This window comes from Puccinia triticina, chromosome 8A (genome assembly GCF_026914185.1).
Source record: "Puccinia triticina chromosome 8A, complete sequence".
In the NCBI taxonomy this organism is placed as follows: domain Eukaryota; kingdom Fungi; phylum Basidiomycota; class Pucciniomycetes; order Pucciniales; family Pucciniaceae; genus Puccinia; species Puccinia triticina.
In genome coordinates, this window is record NC_070565.1 from 2,356,261 (window position 1) to 2,377,405 (window position 21,145).

A 21,145-nucleotide genomic window follows, 5' to 3' on the forward strand; every position below is an offset into this window, starting at 1 on the left:
GGTGGGTTAAAAGTTTGCCCAAGAACTTGCCCTTGGGTTGCTGCGCTGCACTGACATCAGTGGCACTTTTAGCACTGCGCAACGGTCTACCGCTGAGCCTCCAGCCCAACCAGTGTTAGCGCAGCGGTAAGAGCGCTGCACTCACATTGAATGCAGTGGCTTGCCGCGGACACCTGCTGTTGATCAGCATTAGCTCAGTGGTGCTCAAGGGTGCTAACACTGAAAATCAGTGCAGCACAATGGAAATTCCAACACTGGGTAATTACATTACACTATGTTATCCAACCTATCTCAGTAATCACCACGTGCAAAAACGGTTCATGTTACGTGATCAGGTTGCACGGTCCTGAAGCTGCTACATGAAATTCAATCCGCAGTCACTTTGTCTCTGCCTGCGGAATGAATGTCATGTTACGGCTTCAGGACCGAGCAACCTGATTACGTAACATGAACTGTTTTTGCACGCGGTGAATGTAACTATTTTAGTTAAAGCAAGCTAGATTATCACTATCAGTAATGACCATTTGTTTTCCCAAAACCGTAACGTAATGGCAGGTTTTTTTTTGTTTCCCCCCAAGATGGATAATGTAATGCATCCTGCCCCTGGATAATGCATTAGGGGGGTTCACAATAACAGTTTTTGTTTCCCGCGGCTCCCAATTTGGTTAGTTGCGTTTGACATACTCGCTGCAAGAGCCCGCTCAAGCAACCTTATAGTGATACTTGGGTCCCCTAAAACTGTTATCCTGATTGTGAACCCCCCTATTATCAAATTGTAACAGATATTTCCTGTGAAGTGACCCATCCTCTGGATACACATAGATCAACACCTCCAAAATACTTGAACAAGTCTTCCAGAAACTCAACTATGGCCAGAAGAAAAAAAAAATCAGATTTAGTTTGCTTGAAATCAGTTTTCCCAACCCCTATTTCATTACATTATCCATCTCTTTGCTAGTAATTACAGTTTTTCACCCCTACAGAAATGTAACATATGATATAAAAAATAGTCTCCATCACGTGATAATGTAATGCAGACAAAAAACTCAAAGTATCTGATGATAATAATGTAGGAAATTACTGATAATGATAATGATAAAAAAACATTGGACCTACTTCGCGCAGCAGCAAAAATCTCTTTGCGCACAGAATGGACCGTCCCCCAACGTCAAGCCCGCTGTGCGCGCAAGCCAAAAAATACTTCACGCACAGCAACTTCCCCTGAAAGAAGGAGGGAGTTTTTCTGGGTTTTTTTTGGATGGCTCAAAAGAGGGGGTCTTGCTTGCCCCCTCCAAAAAATCTTGGTTTTTTTGGAGGTGTCCTCCATCATGTAATTTTTTTTATAATATGAATCCAAAAAATAAGCTCCCCCTGCCCCAATAACCCACCCCGGGGAATTTTGACCTGCCAAAACTCAAGCGGTTGGGTATGCAGCCCCTCGAAAAGAAAGTTCGAGGGGCAGCAGCTCCGGCTAACTCCCAGCCGCCGTGCCGTGCCAATGGCCGGCACAGGCCATCAAGCGGAGTTACACGCTCCCTGATGACCGGCCAGCACAGACTACTGGTCATTGAGGGAATCATGTACTCCTCTTGATGGCCACTCTGTTTCGGTCATCAACAGGAGTACAAACTTCCCTCAATGAAGTTCCGGTCACAAGGGGAGTGTTCACTCCTCTTGACAACCGGAGCAACTGGGCCATCAAGGGGAGTACGTACATACATACTCCTCTCTTGATGACCGGAACATTCCGGTCATCAAGAGGAATAAATCCTTCCCTTGATGACCGAGTCCGTTCCGGTCATCGAGGGGGGTGTTCACTCCTCTCAATGACCGGGTCCGTGCCGGTCATTGAGAGGAGTACATACTTCCCTCAATGACCGGAGCAATTGGGTCATCGAGGGGAGTATGTAATCCTCTCAATGACTGGGCTTGTTCCAGTCATCAAGGGGAATGTTCACTCCTCTCAACAACCGGAGCAATCGGGTCATCGAGGTTGTACTCTTCTCGATGACCGGAACGTCCCGGGCATTCTTGGAGGAGTACGTACTCCTCTTGGTGACCTGGTTGCTCCGGTTGTCAAGAGGAGTGAACACTCCCCTCGATGACCGGAACAGGCCCGGTCATTGAGGGGGTGTTCACTCCTCTTGATCGAGGTGAGCCGGAACGGACCTGGTCACCAAGGGAAGTATGTACTCCTCTCGATGACCAGGTCCGTTACAGTCATTGAGGGGGTGTTCACTCCTCTCAATGACCGGGTCCGTGTTGGTCATCAAGAGGAGTACATACTTCCCTTGATGGCCGGGTCCAAGTGAACACCCCCTCGATGACCAGCAATTTGTGCCACATGCACACAGGTGCTGGCCGGTCATTGGGGGAGTGTGTGACTCCGCTTGATGGCCTGTGCCAGCCATTGGCACGGCGGCTGGGGGATAGCCAGGCCCGGAGTTGCTTCCCCTCGAAGTTTCTTTTCAAGGGGCTGGGTACCCAACCGCTGAAGTCTTAGCGGTGAAAAGTCCCTGGGGTGGGCTATCGGGGTAGCGGGTGCCTTTTTTTGGATTAATATTATGATTTTTTTTTTACATGACAAGGACACCTCCAAAAAATCTAATATTTTTTGGAAAGGGCAGTTAAGACCCCCTCTTTTGATCCATCAAAAAGAATTTGGGAAAAATCCCCTCCTTCTTTTGGGAGAAGTCGCTGTGCGCAAAGTATTTCTCCGCTTGCGCGCACAGCGGGATTGACGTCGGGGGACGGTCGATTCTGTGCGCGAAGAGTTTTTCGCTGCTGCGCAAAGTAGGTCCAAAAAACATTATGTTACCGTTATACTACCATTACTGGTAATTCAACTGCCCAGTGTTGATGGAATCAGTGGTTGGTGCAGCGCTTGTCCGTCTGCTATTCAGTGCAGCGCAGTGCTCCCAAAAACCGCTGCGCTGTTTGCAGCGCAGTGGTTTCACCGTTGCTTGGCTTTGGTGATCACTAGGCAGGCTATGGAGGCCACTTTGGCACCCAGACAGGACAGAGGCTTGAGCCGCACCCTGATGGGGCGGAGACGGACGTTCACCTAACAAATTTTATGAGTTGTTTATATGTGTATGTAATTGATGAAAGGGATTATGTACAGTGGTTACATTATTTAATGGGAATGGGAATTTGAGCTCCCAAAATTGCCCACTAAAATAGTGCAGAGTATATTTTGAGTTATGCAGATCAGCAGCCAGATCCCCCTGTTGGGGCCCAGGCTTCCCCAATCATTGAAGTGTGTGATTTCCACTCCACAGCGCCAAATTGCAAAGTATGCCACGGTGATTCATCAACCCCTACGCCAAATTACTTGCTGTGGAGTTCTGGATGGAGAGGATGCCTGTCAACAATATCAAGAGAGTTCTTCACATTAGTTTTTCAATCAGCTCGATATACCAATGGGTCAAACTTTTTGACAATACAGGCTGTGTCATAAGAGACCCCAATGTGTACAAGCCACGCGGACCCAAGTTTATTTTACCAGATGATATTCAAGACAAGCTCTGGGAGTACCTCAACAAAAATCCAACTGCTTACTTGGATGAGGTCCAAGAATGGCTTTACAAGCAGCATGATATCCTTGTCTGCATTTCAACCATTGATCAAACCCTTTGAAATTGGATGTGTATCAGCACCAGGAAAATAAAATAGTCAGTTGATGACAAGTGACATTACACCAGCTCCAGCCAGCTACCCACCATCTATCCAATATCTATCCACTATCTACCCAATCTCCCAACCATCTCTTCAACTTCCAAAATTTACCAAGGAGGTCCTGTTCAGTTTTTGATGAGCCCGACTGATCCTCAGTTCTGTCCGGCTGATACTCAGCTTTGGTACCCAGCTCATAATCAGCTTTTTTGCCCAGCTCATACTCAGCTTTTTCATGCAGCTCACTCTCAGAATTTGAATAAAGCCTTTTGACCAGTAATTGCCCAGGTGATGCTCAGCTTTGTACTAGTCCTGGCGCAGCTGATGCTCAGCTTTGTACAAGTCTTTGCTCAGCCTTTTCCTAGTCCTGTCCCAGCTGACACTCAGCTTTGACCCAGTCCTGGGCCAGCTGGCCAGCTGATGCTCAGCTTGCTGAGTATCAGCTGAGCTAGGCCAGGGAAAAAGATGGGAATCAGCTTGGACAGGATCAGAGCTGAAAATCAGTTAGGCTAGGTCCAAAGATGAGCATAAGCTGAGCCACGGCCAAGGCTGAGCGTCAGCTGTGCCAGGGCCAAAGATGATAATCAGGTGGCCAGTGCCAAAGCTGAGCATCAGCTGGGCCAGGGGAAAAACTGAGCATCGGCTGAGCCAGGGTAAAAGCTGAGCATCAGCTGAGTCAAGGTAAAAGCTGAGCATCAGCTGGGCCAGGGCCAAAGCTGAGCATAATCTGGTTTTTTCACATTGAGTGCTTTGATCCTGACAACTATCATGTGGGCCCTAGATGTGCTGGTGGAGAGGAGCAGCATTGGAGCAGTGTTGGAGCTGGAAACAAAGCTGTATCATGTCACTTGCCATCAATTGACTACTTTTTTCTCCTGGTGTGAGCCCCTGAATTTTGGCCTGGCTTTGGTTGCTTGATTGAAATGGATCCTCAACCACGGCGACTGTTTCAAAGCTTGTCTTTCCACTCTTTGAAAATCCCTGGATTGTCGAGTGTCATGTTGTTGGAATGGCTAAAAACACCTGTGACCCCGTTAGACACTGCAATCATCCATTTTATTTTTGGTGATTCAGAGTTGAAATCCGCACGAACCAAGCTGCCCAGGTTAGCAGTCTGGTTGTTCATCAGTTCCGCTATTCTGTGTTGGACTTTGTCTAGGCTGGCAAACAGGGGGTGCATTTTGATTGAACATCCTCTTGGTTGTTTGTAGCAAAAAGGTGCAACTGGGATCATGTTACCGCGGCGTCCTTGTCTGGGTGGCTTGGGGACGTAGACAGTGATGTGGGTGAAGACAACTCTCAGAGATGATATTACATGTAGAGAAACAGGGAGCTAGTTTATATACATGTAATCTCAGGGGGGTCTAGATGAGTCTTTGTGGTAACCCATTTGGGTTTACAACACTCCCCCCTCACCTAGAAACCCAGCTTCTGCTATTCTCCATTCTACCCATGATTCTCCCCCGAAAATGTTTGAAAGGCTCTCTTCCTAGGGCTTTGGTGAAAATGTCAGCTAGTTGATGTTTAGTTGGCACCCATATCAGCTCAGTCTTTTTTTTGTGTAGTGCTTGGTTAGTCAGATAGAATTCCCTTTCCACATGTCTGACCTGTTTGGTTGCGGAATCATTGGTGCTTACTCTTATGGCCGACTGATTATTGCAATGTAGTAAACCGGTAAAAGTCTGTTTCAGCACATCTGTCAGTAAACATATGCCTGACCCATAAAACCTGTCTTGTGCCAATGCCAAGCGCCATGTATTCTGCTTGGCATGTTGAAGATGCAATGGTTGCAAAGCGGCGCGATGTCCAGAGCACAGGGCATCCAAAAAAGGAGATCAGTACCCTGTAGGTTGATTTCGCAAACTCGCCCCCCCATGATGCGTCACAAAAACATTTCAGTGGCTTCACAGAGTTGTCAGGGTACAGATCTAACAACAGGTCACGTGAGTCAGCTAGGTATCCGATCAGGTGTTGTACCGCTTTCCAGTGTGCTGGTCCTGGAGACGCAGAAAAACAGGCAAGCAGGTTGACTGCAAAACAAATGTCAGGTCTGCTGCCTACCGCCAGGTAGCTAAACATCCCTATGACAGACAGATAAGCGGTAGACGTGCTTGTGTCACTATTAGGGTCAGTGATCAGATCTACAGAGGGTGGTAGAGGAGTTTTGGTTGTGATGATACCATCCCAGTGGGACTCTAGAATGTTGTTGATGAGTTTGGATTGTCGGAGCTGGAAACCTGCGTTGTTCCTCTTAATGTCAAGTCCCACGATGGAATCTAAACTTTCAGTCCACTTTATCTTTAGCAGCCCTTTCAGGCCATCTTCCAAACGCCGTAGGAGAGGGTCACATGAGCCGGTGACTATCCCGTCATCAACGTGTATCCAAATGATCCTGCGTTTGTCTTGGTGTTTCACAGTGTATAGACTGTTGTTGTACTGACTTGCCTCAAAACCCAGTTTATTCAGAACACCCTTTAGGTGTAGCCACCAGCACCTCGCAGCTTGCTTTGTTCCGTACAATGCTTTGTGTAGCAGTAGAGCTTCACCAGGCTTGACATCCATGCCTTCCGGCGCCTCGACCCAGACCTCTTCATCAATTGTTGCATTTAGGTATGCTGCTACAAAATCAAAAGAATAGATTTTCCAGTTGAACTTGGCTGCTAAGGTTAGTATTAAACGCATTGAGACAAAAGTTGCTGTTGGAGCAAAAGTCGCCAGGTAGTCTAGTCCAACAACTTGAGTGAACCCTTTGGCAACATACCTCGCTTTGTACCTGATGGTCTTTCTGGTCTCATCCGTTTTTTTGGCAAAAACCCAGCGTCCTTTCAGTGGTTGGCAGCCTTTGGGTACCACTTTGACCAACCACACCTTCATCGCCGCCAGGTTTCCTAGTTCTTCATCAATGGCCGCCTTCCATTTCTTCCAATCTTTTGACTTTTGTGCCTGTTTAAATGTCTTTGGTACGTTAGTGGCGAAGAAAGTGCATTCTAGGAGAATGCTGTCAACAATTAGTTCCTGTTTTGCACATCTTTCTTCATCAGTAAAATTCCCTAACTCCATCATGTTCACAATGTAAGAGACATCTGATTTGCGCTTGGCACATGATATTGCTTGCCTGGGCCCCGGTGTTTTCTGTTGATTCAACATCGCGGGTATCACACCGGTTGGTTGTGGTGCCGCTTGACTACCAGTGGCCGGTCTTGAAGGTTGGGGGGGTTTGTTGGGCCACTCTACCAGCGCCGATGCAATCAGCTGATTGGTGTCCTTGATCAGGAAAACCCATCCTTTGCTGTCATCACAATTCGCCACAACCCTTCCTTCCAGAGCCCTGTTGTTGAGCTATTTTCTCTTTTCCGACGGAACGTGGAGGAAACCCCGTTGTCCAAAACATTTCCACCTGTCACACAAGGGCTTAAAACCATAGAAACTTTCAAAAGGAGTTAGCAAGCCACTGCGCTTATTTGGGATCATGTTGAGTGTGTTGCAAGCCAAAACCCCAGAAGGGTTTCCCCATACCACTGTTGTTCTGTTGAACCTCTCAATCACCCCATTTTGGTAGTGATGATACGGGAGGGCTTGCTCGGCCTTGATACCCTTCTCTCTGACAAACACACCAAATGTGTTGCTGGAGAATTCCCTCCCATTGTCAGTTTGAATGATCTTGACATGTTCACCAGTCTGTTGTTCCCAACACTTGATTGTTTTGATGAGAAACCCCTTGGCCTGATCCTTATTTATCAGCGCTTTTGCTTCACTGAAGCCGGTGGCAAGATCTTGAATGGTCAGTAAGTATTTCCCTTTGTTGAATCTTTCTTCTTTGAAAGGTCCAACTATATCAGCTGTGATAACCCCCAGCTTACTTATTTCTCAATCTGATGTCAACAATTGGTTTTTGTTGAGACTTTTGCTCCTTGCACATACATCGCACTTTGCCCTTGGGAAGCGACAATGGGAGGCCTACACATAATTTCTCCTGAATGATTTGTTGAACTTGCCTCATGCTGGTGTGTCCAAAAAGCCTGTGATAATATAGAAGCACTTTCTCATTGCTGGTGAGGCTGTTAGTAATAACTGTCCCTTTCTCTCTTGGATCAATGTTGAGTGGGGTCACAAAAGGCTGTTGTCTCATCTTCACACATGTGTCAGTGGACACTGGGCAAAGGTTTGGAGGGCATGGGGGCATAGGATTGCATGGCGCAGAAGAAGAGAACAAGGTGGGCATATGTGGAACAGGGGCAGAAGAGGGAACAGGTTTGGGAAATATCCAGTGATTTTGTCCTGCAATGAACGGACATTGGAAGACAAGGACATTGTCTTTGCTGTATATTAGGAAACAGTCCTGTTTCACGTCATACGCGAAATACACATTAGCCTTACGGAGAGCGGCAAGGGATATGAGTGTGGAGCAAGCAATCTCACGGTGGAGAACCCCGTGGATGGTAACTCTTTGGTTATTGACTCTGCTGAACGTCAAGTCTCCTTTGCCAGTGATATAGGCATTGTTCCCGGAGGTAGCTACTTTGAGAGGAATGGGGCGGGAGAAACAACAAAAATTAGAGAACAAGCTGAAATTACCACACAAATGGTGTGATGCACCTGAATCTACAACTGGTGTTTGATTGGACACGTCGGCCAGTGCGTGATCAAATTGCAGATTGGCGAGGTCGTCAGCCACATTGCCGAGCTCCACCATTCTGGCCGTGGATTCTTCAGGGGCAGCCTCAGCAGTGTTGGCCGTGCTTGCTAGTGGACGTGTGCACTGACTCGACGCTTTGGGTGGATTGCCGACTCTTTGGAGGCGGTACTGAGGGCGGCAGTTGTTGGCTGGTCTGCTCGTGGGGATTTGGCCAAACTGTTGCTGAGCCGGCCGGCGGTTTTGCAACGCCGGGCCATGTGTCTGTGGATAGACACCCACAAAATCCGATGGAGTGACAATTGGGTAGAACGACTGAAAACCTTTCTGCATCGGGGGTTGAGGCGGTGCTTGTTGGAACGGTCCTTGGGTTCTGGGCTGGAAACGGTTCCGAGTGGTCTGGGGTTGTTGGCGTAGGGGGCAATCGCGGAGAAGGTGATCTGGAGATCGGCATTGCCAGCACAGTCCGGCTTGCATGGCCATGAAATCATGTGCGTTGGGTGTGTTGTCTGGGTGGGTCATGTATTGTCCCGTCTGCAGCTGTTGGTCTTGCGGATGCAATCCAAAAAGTTGGGCGGTCTCCGCGTGCATGGCCAGAGGGGAAGCAGTGGTCTGTGTGAGTGTTTGATTGGCAGTCTGCAGGGTTTGTTGCCGATGAATGATGTCAATCAAACAGATCATGCCTTCAAAATCAAGTGGTGGTCGATCTGGGGTTGCAGTTTGGTAATTGATCTCAATATGTCGGTCAAATTCCTCTTAAAGGGCTGGAACTGAGTGTAATCCATCCTGGGGGAACAGTCCCGACCAGAAATCTCGCGTGAAAGGATCCCCATATCTTCAAGGTCATTGAAGATGTTGCCAATTTTGGTTGCAATGGCCGGTGTCGAGATGCTGTCCGTGACAGTGAAAGATTTCAGTCGCCGGAAAAGATGAAGGATTGCCGCTCGACTCAGTGTATGGAACCTGGATTGTAGGTTCTGATACATCTGATGGGAGTTAGCAACGTGTTGGAGACTTTGACAAAGACTCTGGTCAAGAGAGTTCAACATCACCAAGCGGCCAATACGTTTGTGGAGCCGGTTGGTTGCAGGGTGGTGGAAGAAATACAAAACGCCAGTCCCGTCACGCATTCAACCATCAATAAAATCGACCCACTCATTCCAGTTTGATCCATCTGCCTTCAGTCGGTCCTCATTGCGAACTTGGCCGTTGATGCTGCCAATGATGGATGCGGCAATCCGGTTGATATTATCAAATTCACCTATGCTCCTACAGCTTCAACACTTTGACTCCTCATCTCCATTGCCATTTCACACAAGTTTGCAATGGTTGCCTTTGATGTTAGCTCAGCTTATCTATACAGTCCAATTGAGGAAGAAGTTTATGTCCAACCTCCAGTGGAAATTGATCCTTCACTGGAAGGAAAGGTCATGTGTTTGAAGAAGGCTCTATACAGGACAAAGCAAGCTGCGCAGAGTTGATGGTGTTTCTTTAAGAAATCTGTTAATAAGTGGCTCTGAAGCTAGTGAAATGGAACCTTTGCTCTACTTGTTCAGGCGCTATGAAGATTTCATCATCATATGGTTATATTTAGATGATGGCTTTGCTTTTTTGTCAGATAAGTCACTTCTCCGCAAACTTTGGGTGGGTATGGAGATTCAGCTACAAATTAAATGGTGCAAAAATGTACAATGCCTTGTTGGAATTGATTTTTTTTGGGACGGAGACCACCTCTTGTAGAAGCATACCAACAGAAAACTTATGGACACCATTGTCCCCTGCCAGAAACAGAACTGGAGATATCTGCTGGGGATCCAATGGATGAAACGGCTTTTTGGTCTTTCATAATCGGGTCTTTGATGTATCTCATGTGCAGAAAACAGCCCAACTTGGCTTATGTGGTGAATCTGCTTGCAAGGTTCTGCGCAACACCATTGGAATCACATTGGACGGTGTTAGACTGGCTTATTGGTTATTTGGCAAAGACAATGGGGAAAGCACTCATGTAAAAGCGAGGATCAAGAGAACTTCATCTCTGGATGGACACAAATTGGTGAGCACAAGAAATCAACAACTGGATAATTGCATGGGGGTCAAAGAGGCAGACTGTGATGGCAATGTCAACATGCGCAGTGGAGTACCTGGCGCTATCAGAGGAATATCACCAACTGGCACACCTGCTCAACATCTTTGGCAAAATTGGATTTTAACTGCAAGTGGCAATGCACTGGAACAATGAAGCGGCCATTAAGATTCCTGATGCAAGCCAACAAATACAACTAATTAGAGCAGCAATATGATATTGTATTTGCTTGTGCTTGCATTCACAATCTCAATATCCTCAGGAACAGTCACACCAACAAGATCTCCCAACAGGCAAACTTTGATAGCAGCAACAGCTAGTACCCCAATCAAGAGGTCCTTGATCCTCCCCCTGATGGTGTCTACTCTGGCAATCAAGAAAGTGAGGAGTGTGAAAATTGGCAAGACTCCATTTCCAAGGGGTTATGGCAGCAATATATTGCTACCTTGCAAAGAAGGCAGCACTGAGAATGCTTCTTATCATTAGTATGTAATATTTATTGTGTATTGATTGAAAAAAAAAACATTGAAATGGATGAGCTACAATATGATCTGATCCATCTCACTAGTGAGCCATTGAGATTGGAGCTCCTTGTTTCTTATGCTTGTAAACATATGCGTGTTTGTAAACATGTGAGTGTTTGTATTGTCTCGGGAGATTGTGAATGCAGCAAGCTGCTTGTTTTGACTTGCCTTGGCCGCATGAACATCTTGGTACAATGCCATCACACTCTGAAGGTGAGTCTGATTAGATTCTTTGATTTGATGAAGCCAATGGGCGCACTCCTTGTGTTGGGAGTTCATGTTGCCAACAAATCCGTTGATCACAGAGGTAACAGATTCCTTCTTGTGACTGCGTGAGAGGTAGTTGGTTGGGCTGTTACTTGCTTCATTTTGATTATCAATCACTTCCCCTGAGCCATCCGGAGTGGCTGGTGAGGGCAAAGCAGTTGCTGCAAGAGGGAACAAGATCCTTTGCCAGCTGCCAGAGAGGTACCAAAGATTTTGTCTAGCTTGCAATACTTGGGATACAGGACTCCCCAAGATTTCCTTGTATTCACATGTACCTATACATAGTTGTACAACCAAAAATAAAACAGTCAGTCACAGAATTTGACATGAGAAAAGGAGATGAGACTAGCTTACAGCTACATATCTCTCCCATACTTCATCCAAAGCTGTCACCTTGGACTACGTCTAATCCCAACCAAATCTACTAGCTTCCTTGCAGGCCACAAAAGCGTTGTAGTTGAATTTGAATGATTGGTACAACTAGTTGACTTGCATTTGTTAGCATCAAGGAGATGCTTGGTTTCATGGAACACTTCCCACAATCATTGTGCAACATGTCAGTGAGGCTTTGGAGACTGTTATCGGCTTGTTACAGACAGACCATAACAATGCAATAGCTGCGGCACAGGCAGGGGGAAGGATGGAGATGAAGGAAACCTCCAGGATGTTGAAGGCCTGCATGACTTGAGCTGTAGCAGTAAAGAGCTTGGGATTGGAGTAGAAGACTCTCAGAGGGATGTCCTCCTTGCTCCAATCAATCATATCCTGCACCAAGGCACACTTGTGGCTTTTGTAGCCGGCGCCACTCGTACTGAGGCTACATGAGCCCTGACGCCACCCCCTGAACCAGTTGGCCCAGGCTGCGGCGCCAGGGTGCGCCAGGCTGGTTTCAGCCACTCGTAGTTTCTGCCCAGACCAGTTCGTCTAGTTGTATGCGCCTCGTGCGCTGCTGTTGTTCGTGGTTTTTGTAGTCAAAGACTCGGGTATATAAACCCTCCTCTTTTTACTCTTTGTCTCCTTTCACTCAGTCATCCAGTTTCCTTTCATTGTTTTGCTTCTAGCATTGTTTTAGCTTTTCATTTGCATTGCACATTGTTTTCCTAGCGCTCCGCAGCCGTAGGCACAGTCATAGCCCCGAGTCCTGTAGCCCTCCGGCTTCACTTTGCAGGTCCTTCTGCATTTGTTTCTGGGTGTTGTGGGCAGTCCTGCAGCGGCCACAAGGCCAGAACGTTCCCATGAAGGCTAGGCGGAGGGGGGAGAAGCAAACAATCAGCAGGGAAGTAAAATTTTGGTAAAAGGTAGCTTGACTCTCACATCTGGGTTAATAAAATCTGTGGTAGCTGCTCCCTAAACCTGCCTTTTTCCTGTCAGGCCTTATTCTTCGCTTCTTTCCTCTCCTTTTCATTCATGTTGGCTTTCACTCTCTGCATCTTATTTGCATTTGGGTCTTGTTGGTTTTTTTGCTTTTCCAACTTCTTGCCCCCTTCATTGGTGGGTACAATTTGCAGTGCAGGACTTGGCTCTGGGGGGTTTTCAAGTTCCCTGCTTCATCTGCAATGGTGAGCGGGGACAGGGAAGACTCTCTTAAGCTCACTCCAGGCCGTGCATTTTTGGGAGGTTGAGGTTCAGGGTTACATGGGCCTCTAAATATGAACAGCTGATAATGTCATACTGGATATCTCATTGTGGGTTCACACCAAACAAATGTTGGAACAGTCATTCCTGAGGCTCTGCTTTCCCTACTACATATTTCCAAAACAAACTGACAATCCTTAGCTGTAGGTATCTTTTGAATTGCCACTTGAAGTTAAATCCTTCATCAACATCTATACATGTAAACTGAGTGGAACCATGTGGATCAAAGATTTTGCTAAAAGCATGCATGGCTACAAGAATAATACCAAATGTATTTTCAATCTCTCTGGTACTGTCACATAGGTTTGGAAGTTTCTTCATGATGGCCAATGGATCCTGAAGCCGTAAAATGCAAATGTTGAATCTCTCTTGTTATACCACATTCTGGGGGCATGCTCTATGAAACTGAGATTGTGCCTCATTGAAATTGCTTGAGCACAACTCAGCATGGCAGAACAATCAACACTTCAAATGATTCCATAATTTGGCAGTCTTAGAGACTATATTTAAAGTTTGATGGAAAAGGATTGGTTTGACATCAGAAAGAGTAGTTTTGTGTCTTCATCCCATATTCTATATTACTGAAGATATGAAAGAGGGTTTACAGACTATTTATTGTATTTCCAGAAAAGGTTGGACAAATTTGTGTCAATTTTTTGTGTGAAATATGTATATATGCCAAACAACGAGGCGTATTCTGTTGCGGAGGTCTCAGATGAACAGATGTTGTACCTTGGCAAATAGAATCTTCTGGTCTCATAAATAAATATGTACAGTACATTACCTTCCAAACATTCCATGTCACCATCACTCAGACAGACTATTGTGTTTCCGCTCCTCAATCTTATCTTGACTTCACTCAGCCGTATCTCAGTACACTCCTCAAGACTTGGCTCTGGCTCTCTCCACCTGGCTCACAAAATTGTAAGTCGGCTTCACCTCAAGCATATCTTTGTTTGGTTTTGGGTGGAAGGGGTGCTGTTGGCTTGAGCATTATTCATACCCGGCCTCTTTCACCACTCAAACTGATGATCAACATTTTTGCTTCATCCCCCTCATTGAATATGATGCAACCCAGCATAATAGGATTTGCTAAATAAGCTCCAGAAATCAAAGTGGTGGTTGTACGCATGTTGCTAGAAGGTCACTGATTATCCAATATCTGTGATACCCTTGGCCACACCGTAACTCGTCAATTGCTTGTTCGCTGGCGGCAGCTCTTTCAAGATACCCATTCGGTGATTCAGGACCCGGCTACATATGAAGAGCAAGGCAGACTCAAACTCCTGTCATCAGAAGACTCCACTTTTATGGTTGCATTACTTAAAAACAAACCAGGACTTTTTTGGATGAAATCCAAGAGAAGGTGTACAACAAGACTGGCCAGCTACTGAGCATTGCGGCTGTTCATGACGTTCTTGTCAATCAGCTCTCCATCACACCGAAGAAAGCCAAGACACTCAACATCAAGAACTGTCTTGTGAAGAAGTTTGCATACATCGACATGATGCAATTCTACCCAGCAGAGTTTTTGGTGTTCACCAGTGAGCACATGAATGTGTGTCTTCACCCTGTACTGGCTTACTGACTGATATCATTCATTCACAGACAAGAGTGCAATATGTGATTGAGAATTGCTTTGGACCTTTGCACGATCTGCTCTGGGGTCACCAGCTTCCTGGTACATTATTCAGCAGAACCTGGAGCGCTTGAGTATCCTACCTGCTATCCCAATGAGCGGGGTCCTTGCATTGACCGTTTGGGAGGACACATTCAACGCAAAGAAGTATGAGCACTTCTTAAAGTGGCACTTGGTATGTGACAAGGTCCCATAACATCCACACACAATCAATTACTGATATAACATTGCAGCTCCCACGCATGAATGTGTTTCCCGCCATCAATTCTGTCCTTGTGTGTGACAATGCAGCAATTCAAAAAGGAAAACGGATTTGGAAGCTATGATGTGATGAGGCCGGCATCCGCATTATCTACCTTCCTCCCTACTTCCCCGAGCTAAATCCCACTGAGCTATGCTTTGCGGCTCTGAAAAGCTGTCTCCGCAGGTCCCAGGTCCTCAACTACACCTGTGATCCAAAATGGGATTTACACACAACTTTTGCTCATGTAGCCTCTTCTCAGTTCTGTTACAATATCTATGGGCATTGTGGCTACGACATGCCTGCTTTTGATTACTGATTTTTGCACCTGATTCACTAAACTTCTTCATTTTATCATTGTTATGGATCTGAGATTGTTTATTTTATCATTGGTCTGAATCAGAAATCATCTAAAAATCGAGTATCCCTTACAAACTGAAGAGGTATTCTTTGTAGTTTGGTACATTAGCGCTAAGGATAGCTATAAGACCTGAAGGGATCTTGTATCAAGGACAAGCTGTTCTATCACAATAGGTGATTCAAACAACTTGTACCGGTCAATATGCTGCTCAATAAGCACATGGGTTAAGCAGCCAAGCACTACTTTGTCTGATGACAGTAAGCAAAATATTGTCCTAATGGGGTTGGCAGAGGAGGTCAATAGGAATTCTGGGGGTTTGAACCAGGCTGTAATCAATAAGTTTCCCAATTCAATGATTGAGCTTCAATGCTGGTCATAATAGCCCAACTTACTGGAAGGGTGGTTGCGTTGGCCAAGGTCTCTAATTGTCTGCCAAGCTTGGGCAAGTGGCAATCACCCAGTCCTCTGGCAGAGGCCATCAAGGGAGCTGAGCCCGGCTATTACCAATAGTGGGGATCATTGAAGCACAAGCATGGTTGAATAACTCACTGGCTTCCTGCTAACAGGTCTGTTCTGGCAGACAGACACAATCCCTTCGCCTCCAGACGTCATTTTGAGCCCCCAAAGCCATTGTTTGAACAATGTTGGATCTGTGGCGGGCATAGATATGAAATTGCAGAACATGGCCTTCTTGTTTTCATGGATTTTTAGTGACCAGAATGCCTCGGGTTTTGATGATCCCATGTCCTCCAGCAGAATCTTTGGTAGATGAGAGTGGGCCTGTCCGATCTGATTGATGACATCCCCTTTGAAATCATCAAATGAAGTGTGTTCTAGGTTGATTACTATGAAGCAGTCATTGGGCTCTTGACATCACCTTGCCTCCGCATCACCTCCTCCCAATCAACATAATGTGAATTCGACCTTAACTGCGACATCTTGGCCGGTTGAAAATACTGGCTGACCGTGACTTTTGAGCTGTTGGATTGGTTGGCGAGGAGACGTGCTGAAATAGGAAGGTGGGGTATATGGCTTGGATTGACCATGGTGGATGTTGCGCAATAGTGTTCCTTGGGCATATGGAGGTGGTCAAAGGCAAGACTTGTGGTTTTGTCGCAGTAGATGGAGGGGCACAACATGCAAATTGTGGGCAAGATGACAAGTTGACCGAATGAAAGACGGCACCTCCCAAATGCAAGGGCCTTGTGTCCATGGTGGGTCCCTTGACATTTGTATCCAATAGACTCTTAGCAGCCGGTCCAGACCATCACGCAAGAGTCTATCAGCTTTGGGATTGTGAGCAATCACATCTTACAAGCAAAATTGAGTAGCAAAATTCACATGAATTTGACTTGATTTCATTTGTAAGTCTTTGTTCAAAACATGCAAGAGATAGCCAATAGAAGTGAGATACAGAGCGCAAGACAAGATAGACTTGGAAGTAGCTGGTTCTGGTCATGGTTTCAAGATAATAGACAGGGACACAATGTGCAGAAATACAGTTTCTGGAGACTTATAAGAAGAAAAACACCAGCTATCAGGCAGCCAAGTGTTGGTCAAACTTTGATGCATTGTCAAATAAGAGGGTGACAGTCCCAAGGGTCAAACGGAGGTCCTTGACATCCCAGCGGGCGCAACCGGGGGAATAGGAAAATCCTGTGCAAGGTGAAGCCGTTATTGGACAGAACCTTAAGGACATGGTCCTTATTCTTCACGTGAATGAACTCAAGATAAGATTCAATAGTGGCTTCATTTGGTGGGGAAGATGTTGGGATAGCGTTTTGCTCACCTAGTTACCTTGGATGGCACCTAGGAGATCAGGGAAAAGTTGAACAGTATTGTTGCCAATTTCAACCTTGCTTTTCTTGGATTGCGTTAGCATGCGGAACTTGAGCACACTTGGTGGGGCTTGCAAACTAACACCCAATTTGCGTTCCATCTGAATACATAGCAAGTCATATTGGCAGCTTGTCATGACAAAGCATTTGGATGATGGAACTTAACAGACAAGAAGCTTTCTTGAACTGCTGCCATTGTCAAGGGAAGGCGAGGATTGCTGGGGTCAATATACACAGGCAACATGCAATCATATGTTGTGTTCACAGGGTGAGCGCTGTATATCTTCTGCATGTGGAAATTGATGCCATCAAACTTGTCCGCATTGATTTCCAAACCCAAGTCGTCCAAGTCTGGTTCATCACCTGAGCTCTCCGCTACAGCCTTAAGCTTCTTGGCTGCCGAAGTTTTGAACACCGCTGATTAAGCCTCTTGCTTTGCAAGGAGGTCTTCTTTGAGGGCCTGCTTCTTGGCATCCGCGGGGTTGGGCATCTTAACAGTCACATTGACAACCTTACGCTTTGAATCAAAAGCAGATTCAAGCCAGCATTTATAGTTCTCCGGATTAATGAGCCAATGATTGTTGGACTTCTTCCAGTCTTCAACACATGGGATGCTGGCAACCCAGTAAGCCTTAGTTTTGGGGTCTTCAATAGATTTAAGAATTACTGGTCCCGTTTTGGCAAAATTCTTGTTGCAGGCAGCCGCCACAAGTTCTTGGAACTTGGAAAAGCAGGTTTGCCCCATGGTCATGTGGATGGGGAAGTTGGAATCCAAGGACACAGGGACCCAGATCTTTTGCTTCTTCTTGTTCTTCAATGAAGTGAAAAGCTTGAAGCCTATGATCATGATTTTCATAGATTTCCCCTGGGAAAATGACAAGCACAAAGTGATCAGTTGAAAGAATAGATAGAAGCAACCGCCTCGCTAATCCCTCTGCAGCCTCTTTGATCTCATCATTGACTCAACTTCAACCTTCATCACTCAGCCCGGGCTGCTCGGCCTTGCTGCTCACAACAACCCTTGACACTCCAAAATTCCCATCCAAATTTGCTTCTTCTTGTGCCTTTTCCTTTTTCTTCTATCTCTTATATCTATTCTCATTCAATGCCATCAATGTTGACACTCAATCAAAACATTCTCACCCTCAACAAACTTCATTCTCGCTCCAACTCAGTCTCTTGAATTCATCAATTGGATATTTCCAATTTGGTGAGAAAAACAATCCTCATCATCAACGCTCATGTTTAACTCTTATTGACCTTCAACTTTGCTTCTCCAGTGTTTACTCCCTTTCCTTATTTGATCTCATATTCTTCAGTCTGTGTGTTCTGCTTCAACCCAAATCAAACTCTTTGCGCGGTATGCTTTTCATCTCAAAATATGTTATTGAATTCTATTGTCATCCTCATGACTAATTTTTGCTTCTATTAGTTTTGGTCTTAGTCACAGTAATAAAACCTGTTTTTCTTCACGTGGGGGTAGTGAAAACTAGGGGATTGACATAGTATGTGGACATGTTATTAATTGGGTTTGTTTTCTGGTAACAGGAAGCAATGGTTAATGGACTGATATACCTGGATAGCTAATGGATGGATCAATTTGGCTAACAGATTTAACAAAAGGCCGGAGGAATTTGGGGGGGGGGGGGGGGATGGACCAATGTGGTTGGCTTGAAACCAGCAGCAAACGGGTGGTTGGCCAAACATGGCAGAGCTGTATTTTACGCTGTAGCAGAAGTCCAATGGAGCTGGATCTTGTGTATTCTAAATCCACCATCTTCCTTTCTGTATGCAAACACATAAATTGTTTGCAAAAAAAAAACACAAATCACAACTTGTCCAACATTTCCTGGAAAAACAATAAGTAGAATAAACATGTTACTTCTGATGTGTTTGGGAGCAGACCTTTTAACCAACGCTGTGCACTACCTGTGTTACAATGAATTTTGGCAAGGGGGATCCAAAACAGTAAGCATGGAAATGATGAGATTTGGTGTCACGTGGTGTAGAGACTGTAAAATGAAGATGTGTCTGGTGAGAGTCAAACTCATGACCTCAGCTATGCTGAGACCAGCTGTTGTGGGGTGCTACTCCCCTTGATGACCAATCTGTGTTGGTCTGACAAGCCGGGCAAGTGGGTGTGGCACTCAGACATATCTGAGGTGTTGAGTGGCTCACCCATTTCATAAAGGATCACATTGGAATGCGGAGCGTTTGCACCCCAGTATGATGGGGTGTTGTGGCTGGGTATCCAGTGCTGTACCCAATCTTCACAGGGGTGTGCAAAGGTACATAACAAGTATTTTGGAGTACATTTTTGCAGCATCTCTTTTTTGTACACATGAAGTAAATGTTTGGGATGCATTTAGGCTGACCTTCACAAATTGTAGAGGAAGGACAGGTTGACTTCAGAATGGGGTTAATAAAAAACTGGGTCACTTGTTCTTAATGGGAAGTGGTTTTTATATAAACTCTATCACTCTATCACCTCTGGCGTGAAAAATTCATGTTTCAATTCAAGCACCTTGTGTTGGTTTCCAGTCAGAGAGGACCAAAAAGAAGCATCAATCCAATCTTGTGGAAAATCCACCAGAATGCTGGTGTTTGGCACATTTGTAGGTTACCTATGTTGGTTTTCAATTTGCCGGAGGTGACCTTCCCATACCCATTTTCAACACACTTGCTACTTAAAACCTTCTCTTTGTCATGTGCACAGATCACCCGTTCCATGGGCAGTCAAACGTCAAAGCTCCTCCAAGTCATCCAAAACACAATCATCATTTTGGGCTGTATACTCATCCAACTCCTCTAGCTTTTCAGTTACCTCCGCAACCTTCTCGGTGAGCTCCTCAAGGAGTTTCTTGATCTTGTTGATCTTGAATGACCCCAAGCTCTGATTTAAATTTTGTGAGATTCTCCTCAAATTGTTCAGCAAACTCGTCCTTCCACTCTCTCAACAAGTGACAAACTATATTGATGTCAATGAAAAATAAGTTGAATGCCACACATATTGGACAAACCAAACAAAAGCAATAGACTTACTATCTGAGCCGTCAGGCCTAATGAGCTCACGGATGATCTTGTGCCTTTCAACAATTGCCTTTGTGAGCTGAGTGTCAAGCTGACGGTCTGCTTGATCACCTGGCAGAGAATACATATTAGAGCAATGTAATTGAACTGGCCAAGATGAGACATAACTTACTAAGCTGTTGGAGGGTAGTCATCTCTGCTATAAACACATAGTGTTTAATGAGATCCTGCGGGGTTGAGGGGTTGGAGCTTTGCAGTGGTAAGCTGGCCGTTTGTACAAGCCAAGTTGCCACGGTATTTGTGGCTCAAAATTGGAATCTTTGTCTGGGAAAGTATTGAAGGAGTCATTCTTCCCATGAGCAGCTTGAATTGGATGGCCGGAAGGGGTTGTGTACATAGAATGAATATACATGTACGATCCTGGTGACTGGTGAGTTGCAGCAACCTTTTTATACAGTCAACTGGGGCTTTGGGGTCCAGCAGGTTCACCTTGCCTGATGAGCCCACCCCTCATAAATCATCAGGGCACCTGCTAATTACAACATCTGAAATCGCCCAATTTTTCCGGGCTGAAGTGAATTTCAGCAGGCCACCAGGCTCAACTTGACACCAGTCCCTGTGTTTGGAGAGGCTGGTGCATATGTACCTGGGTGGCAGTGGCTGGTATAAGATGCCACTATGGGTTTGGCAAATGAAGCTGGACAAAACAGTTCCGCTGCATCAGCTGTTGGATCCTGGTCTCCAATCTCACATTGATTGCATGGAGATACAGAATGGAAAAACACACTCACCTGGACAAAACAGTTCCTTTGCGTCAGCTGTTGGCGCTGGTGGATCTGGGTCTCCAATCTTGGTGAGGAAAAACATTGGAGCCGGGGCGGGGGAATTTCCAGGCCAAGTATGGCTACAAGACCTAAGATCCCCCGCAGTATCTCCTGTTAGGTTTACGCTAAGTACATGATTATAGTTTTGCAATCATGCTTATGCCTTTTCTACTCCAACACCCCCCCCCCCCCCAAGATTGCAAGAACTACCCCTTGATTCCAAGTTGTTGCAGCACACCGACCATTTTTGTCAGACCTAGTTGTTTGGTTAGAACGTTGGCCAGTTGATTGTGTGTGCTTGTCCACAAGATATTGATGTCATTCTCTCTAATTAAATTGTTCACATAATATAATGCCCTGCAAAGACATTTTGTCTTCTTTTTTGATGTGTTGTC

At 45.7% G+C, this 21,145-nt stretch overlaps 1 protein-coding gene across 1 annotated transcript; it reads right to left on the minus strand.

The window, feature by feature from the left end:
• Positions 1-17,317: 17,317 nt before the first annotated feature.
• PtA15_8A220 (uncharacterized protein) lies at positions 17,318-20,120 on the minus strand (the record flags this gene model as incomplete). Its single annotated transcript, XM_053171627.1, has 4 exons — positions 17,318-17,761; positions 19,721-19,844; positions 19,935-20,037; positions 20,099-20,120. The coding sequence occupies 4 exons, from the start codon at positions 20,118-20,120 to the stop codon at positions 17,318-17,320; spliced, it is 693 nt and encodes a 230-aa protein (XP_053022871.1).
• Positions 20,121-21,145: the final 1,025 nt, after the last annotated feature.